The 6,363-nt window shown below is 54.5% G+C and overlaps 1 protein-coding gene across 1 annotated transcript; it reads left to right on the forward strand.

The window, feature by feature from the left end:
• Positions 1 to 265: 265 nt before the first annotated feature.
• Positions 266 to 1,464, forward strand: LOC123180500 (1-aminocyclopropane-1-carboxylate oxidase). Its single transcript, XM_044592569.1, has one exon. The coding sequence runs from the start codon at positions 372 to 374 to the stop codon at positions 1,296 to 1,298; it is 927 nt and encodes a 308-aa protein (XP_044448504.1). The 5' UTR covers positions 266 to 371; the 3' UTR covers positions 1,299 to 1,464.
• The last annotated feature ends 4,899 nt before the right edge of the window (positions 1,465 to 6,363 follow it).

Here is a 6,363-nt window from a genome sequence, read left to right on the forward strand (position 1 = left end):
TGAATTCTGAATGTGTGGTGAAGAACAACCCAGAGGGATAGAGGTCATGCCTGCCTCTGCCTCAGTCAAGGCTCCTCACATTGACAAGGATATGAACTGACATGGAGATGCCGGTACCAATTTGCCACAAGCATCCAACGGTTGCTGCTGCGCAGAAGCTTCACATGAACATCTGCCAGTCGCTCGTCTTGACCGGATTTTTGTCTCAAAATATATTTGTTGACCAGATTCTCCCACCTGGTGCACTATAAGTACCATGGCCACCCACATCTCTCCACCTCATCCCAGCACCTGCACTTACATCCACAAGACTGCACACAACACCACACCCGAGTCTGAAACTCTGAGAAGCTCATCGTCACCAATTCACCATGGTTGTTCCGGTGATCGACTTCTCGAAGCTCCACGGCGCCGAGAGGGCGGAGACCATGGCCCAGATCGCCGACGGCTGCGAGAACTGGGGCTTCTTCCAGCTGGTGAACCACGGCATCCCGCTGGAGCTCCTTGACCGCGTCAAGAAGGTGTGCTCCGAGAGCTACCGCCTCCGGGAGGCGGCGTTCCGGTCGTCCGAACCCGTGCAGACGTTGGAGAGGCTGGCGGAGGCGGAGCGGCGCGGCGAGGCGGTGGCGCCCGTGGACGACATGGACTGGGAGGACATCTTCTACCTCCACGACGACAACCAGTGGCCCTCCGACCCGCCGGCCTTCAAGGAGACCATGCGGGAGTACCGCGCCGAGCTCAAGAAGCTCGCGGAGCGCGTCATGGAGGCCATGGACGAGAACCTCGGCCTGGACAAGGGACGCATGAAGGCCGCCTTCACCGGCGACGGCCTCCACGCGCCGTTCTTCGGCACCAAGGTCAGCCACTACCCGCCGTGCCCGCGCCCGGACCTCATCACCGGGCTCCGCGCGCACACCGACGCCGGCGGCGTCATCCTGCTGTTCCAAGACGACAAGGTCGGCGGCCTTGAGGTGCTCAAGGACGGCGAGTGGCTCGACGTGCAGCCGCTCGCCGACGCCATCGTCGTCAACACCGGCGACCAGGTGGAGGTGCTCAGCAACGGCCGCTACCGCAGCGCGTGGCACCGCGTCCTGCCCATGCGCAACGGCAACCGCCGCTCCATCGCGTCCTTCTACAACCCGGCGTTCGAGGTGGCCATCTCGCCGGCGGTGGGCGAAGGCGCCGCCGCCGCGTACCCGGACTACGTGTTCGGGGATTATATGGACGTGTACAACAAGCAGAAGTTCGAGGCCAAGGAGCCAAGATTCGAGGCCGTCAAGGCGCCAAAGGCAGCTTAAGCTTAATATCATGGCGATTAAACGAAAATTATTTACCTATTAGCTGGCTTTTGTTTTACAATGAAGAAAAAAAATTGTGTTTTTGGAGTTTACTCAGACGCGTAGCAAATATGATGTGGGAAAAATGTGATTGGTTCGGTGTCAAATAGAGTAATTAGGAAATGAAGTATGGATTTTTCATTAGACTAGAACAATGCCCGTGCGTTACAACGGAGTATAAATATTCGAATACATTAACTTGTGATTTATCTGTCAATAATAATATAATTGTCATTAGACTAGAACAATATCCTTATTTGATTGTGGTTTTTCCTCTCCTTAGTAACATCGTTACACCAAGTCAGATCAACGAAAGGATCCCTACAAAAGGAAATTTTGTAGTTCTTGACGAGAAACAGAACATCTCCACAAACAGTCATGAAGATCTCACAGTAAATCTAACAAAGTCCAAGTCTCTGGACTGTCCCGAATCATGACGCCACTTCACCTCCATACAAGGCTGTAGGACTGTCTCGATGCGAACGATTAACAATACTTTCTGATACAAGGTGCTTTATAAATTAACGAAACTGTAGCATGAAGGATATACAACGCATCATGAGCATACATCCGGTTGCTGGATGATTAAGAAACATACAAGCAACACCAATAACGCATATGAGAAAGAATAAGAAAAACACTGGCCACAACAAAGCCATAGTAAAATGAAACTAGGTGTTGAGGATATGGACCTGGGGGTCACCCGCCAGGAGGGCCGGGTTACTTCAAGGATCATTACCAGAAGCCCGGAGCTAAGTTTCAGAATAATGGGCCAGGGATGGGCTGAGACCCGGATATGGCTTAAAGCCCGTAGTTACAATCATTGTTATAGTAGACTTGTAGTGTAAGGCAAGTATTGTTTTAGAGCCCGAGCCGGACACTCTTATGAGCCGGCCGGGACTCTAAGGGCTGCTGGGCGTCAGCCTCCCTATATAAAGGGACGACCCGGCAGCGGTTTGGGGACGACAACAATCTCTCCGAGAGCCGGGATAAGTGTTTAGTTCCCTGGCGATCGTAACCCTAATCAATAACACCTCGAACTGGACGTAGGCTTTTACCTTCACCGTAAGGGGCCGAACCAGTATAAACCCTCGTGTTCCTTGTCCCGCATAACCCCTTCAAGCTTCCTAGTTGCGATGGCTCCACGACTAAGTCCTAACCCAAGGACATCTGCCGTGACAATTCCACGACAGTTGGCGCCCACCGTGGGGCCGGCGCACGGTGGATTTGAGTTCTTGAAGGGCAGCTTCGAAGGGCTCAAGGGATACGCTGTGGGCCGGATGACCAAGAGTCGTCGCGGCAGGCTCTACATCGACGACGCGGACTGGGGCCCCGACGCCGGCTCAGTGGAGTACGGGTACCGGGTCCCCTTTGGCGGAATTCATGTCTTCATTGGCAAGATTGGTGAGCCGGGCCCCGAGCCGGGTCTCTGCGCCGATCTCATCGAAACGGCTCAGCGCGCCCGATCCGCCCGGGCCCGGCCTGCCTTAAAACGCGCTTTTGTGGGATGCATCCATGGAAGGCCCTCCGATCCATCTGGGTCTGGGGATGAGGCGGCCGCCGGCTCTGACGGCGAGTCGGCCGCTGATGAGTCAAACTCGTTGTACCAACTTCAAGATGGCAGGCTCATGAGTTATTCCGATGGCAACAGTATTCCGGACCTTTTTGAGCCGCCAAGTCAGGTCGGAGTTTTTATGGCTGGTGCGCAGCCTGTTCAGAACCCCGCTACCGGATCAGAAAATCCGGAGCCTTCCCCGGCTCAGGTGCTGATGGATCTCACAGATAAGATGACGGCCCTGTTAACTGCCACGGTTGACCCGGCAGATCAAGCCCAGCATGACGCGGAGGTGGCACAGTTAAAATTGGATCTGATGAAAGCAAAAGAGGATCTTGCAGCAGAAGGGATCAGGCTGGCGGCGGAGCGGGCGGCCCTCGACGCCCGGGCTCAGTTGATTCAGGCGCAGTCCTTCCAACTCACGATGGATCAGAACGCGTCCAACGAGGTCATGAGAAGGAGGCATCAGAAGGCCCAGTCTCGACTCCCGCCGGTTTACGATCCGCGCAATCTATTCAACACGCCGGGTGCGGGATCCAGTAACCCACCAGGGGTCATTGCGCCCGGGTCGGGACCCCTTATTCAGCCACTAGTAATGGGGCCTCCCCAGGCGCCCCCTGCCCCGCCTCAGTATGTGCCAATACCCCCGGGTCATTACGATAACCCGCTGGAGAACATGGTAGCAGCGGCAGCACGACTGGTGGCTCTTCCCGTTGACGGCAATTCTCCGGCAGCCGTGGAAACCCGCCGGGTCAGGGAACTCCTGCAGACGGCCCTAGCGCAGCAAGAGGCGTACTCCTACAGCCGGGACAGGATCCACTCAACTCCTCGCCCAGGCCAGAGCCCGAGCTACAGCCGGCACATGGTCTCGGCGACCGGCTCAAGTAATGTCCGACGCCATGGCCCGGCTCATGTTGGAACCTTCTACGCCGCAGACCAAGCACGGCAAGAGGCGGAGCAGGTGCCGCAATTGACGGCTTATCAGACCCCCCCGGCTTATCCAACGGCGTCCGTTGATGTGGGTATTTCTACCAGGACCGGGGGTGTCCCTTGTTTGGTGCCGGCCATACGTAATGAACGTTTACCTAAGGATTTCAAGGGCCCTAGGAAGGTGCCTAACTATACAGCTGACTTACAGCCTGCGGCCTGGATTGAGAGTTATGAGATGGCCATGGAACTGCTAGAGGTCAGCGAGGCGGCCATGGCCAAATATTTCACCATGATGTTAGATGGAACTGCCCGCACGTGGTTAAAAGGGCTGCCACCGAACTCCATTGGGTCTTGGACTGAGCTGAAGGCCCGGTTCATTCAAAATTTCAAGGATACCTGTAGGCAGTCTATGTCAATTGTGGATTTGACTAACTGTAAGCAGCAGGAGGGCGAGTCCACGACCCATTGGGTTCGCCGGGTCAAGGAGATCATACATTCATCAGATAAGATGGACGCCGGCTCTGCAGTCTTGATGTTAGAACAGAACTGTCGTTTTGTGCCCCTAAAGATGAAGCTTGGGCGGCTTAAACGTGACTGCACGGATATGGGTACACTAATGGCGGCTCTTGTCAAATACGCTGATTCCGATGGTACCAAGGATCCCCCTTCAGATGATGAAAGGACAGGGAAGGGAAAGAAGAACGGCAATGGAAAGAGCCCTCAGTTTAACCCGGGGAATCAAGGAGGAGGCAAGCGCAAGGCCGATGGCAGCCTGGAGTTCGTAGCCAACACCCAAGGCAACAACCAGCGACGCAAGGGGAGGCCCCCTCCCCGAGGCGGCGGGTCAGGACCTTCTCTGGAGCAGCTGTTGAATGAACCTTGTCCGAGACACGGCTCTAGAGAGAAGCCAGCGACTCATCTGTGGAAAGATTGTGCTATCATGAAGGCCTTTAAAAACTACAATGGCCCGGGCGGCGGCCCAGGCGCAGGCGGCTCCGGCGCTGGCGGCTCTCATGGCCCGGGTGGCGGGTCAAATTCCGGTCCTCAGAACGGTCAAGGGGGCTTCAATCAACAGTCTGGTCAGGGTCATCAACAGCAATAGGGGGGTTATCAGACCAACCCGAAGCAACTTAGCGGTGGACAGTATCACGTGTTCACCACTAGTTTGTGCAAACGAGACGAGAAGCTTCACAAGAGGGCTGTTAATTCTGTTGAGCCGGCGGTTCCACGCTACTTACGGTGGTCGGAGCAGCCCATAGTGTGGAGTAGGGAGGATCACCCTCCCCGGGTGGATAACCCGGGCCACCTGGCCTTAGTAGTGGCTCCTCAGGTGGGAGGCTATAAGTTCACAAAGGTACTCATGGATGGAGGCAGCAGTATCAACATCCTCTATTATGAGACTTTCCGTCGTATGGCGCTAGTTGATAAGAACCTCAGCCAGTCAAATACTATCTTCCATGGTGTGGTACCCGGTAAGTCGGCTTATCCAGTCGGCAAGATCGAATTGGAAGTGGCTTTTGGTGATGAAAACAACTACAGGGTGGAGAAGTTGACCTTTGAGGTGGTCAAGATAAGAAGTCCATACCATGCTATATTCGGACGGCCGGCTTACGCCAAGTTCATGGCACGGCCGTGTTATGTGTACTTACAGCTCAAGATGCCGGGTCACAATGGGACCATTACAGTTCACGGCAGCCGGAAGGTGGCTCTGGAGTGTGAGGAAGGTGACGCGGCTTATGCAGAGTCTGTTTGTGCCACAGAAGAGTTGAAATTTTATAAAGACAATGTCGACCCAACAGATATGACCTCTCTGAAAAAGCCAACCACGGAGAATGAACCAGCAATGAAGTTTAAATCAGCCGATGAGACTAAACTTGTTGATTTTGTTCCAGGTGACTCGTCTCAGCAGTTCAGCATCAGTGCAAATCTGGACCCGAAATAGGAAGGCGCGCTCATCGAGTTCATCCGTGAGAATAGGGACATCTTTGCATGGAAACCTTCTGACATGCCAGGTGTACCTAGAGAACTCGCTGAGCACACTCTCAATGTGGATCCAAAATTTAAGCCGGTCAGACAGTTCCTTCGACGGTTTAACGAAGAGAGGCGGAAGGCTATTGGTGAAGAAGTGGCCCGGCTTTTGGCGGCCGGGTTCATTGTTGAGGTTTTTCACCCAGAGTGGTTGGCTAACCCGGTGCTCGTACTTAAAAAGAACGGCACCTGGCGGATGTGTGTGGACTACACGGACTTGAACAAGGCGTGTCCGGCTGATCCTTTTGCTCTCCCCCGTATCGATCAAATCATTGACGCCACGGCAGGTTGTGCACGCTTAAGCTTCTTGGATGCTTATTCCGGGTATCATCAGATTAAGATGGCAGTTAAGGACCAGGAGAAGACGGCGTTCATCACTCCCTTTGGAGCCTTCTGCTATGTGTCTATACCCTTTGGACTCAAGTGTGCACAGGCGACTTACCAGCGTTGTGTGCAGAATTGCCTTCATAAGCAGATCGGGCGCAATGTTCACGCTTACGTGGACGACATTGT

This window comes from Triticum aestivum, chromosome 1D, assembly GCF_018294505.1.
Source record: "Triticum aestivum cultivar Chinese Spring chromosome 1D, IWGSC CS RefSeq v2.1, whole genome shotgun sequence".
Taxonomy (NCBI): domain Eukaryota; kingdom Viridiplantae; phylum Streptophyta; class Magnoliopsida; order Poales; family Poaceae; genus Triticum; species Triticum aestivum.

What these genes read in the sequence shown, in the direction of transcription:
- LOC123180500 (XM_044592569.1), top strand. Translation starts at nt 372, where the DNA reads ATGGTTGTTCCGGTGATCGACTTCTCGAAGCTCCACGGCGCCGAGAGG.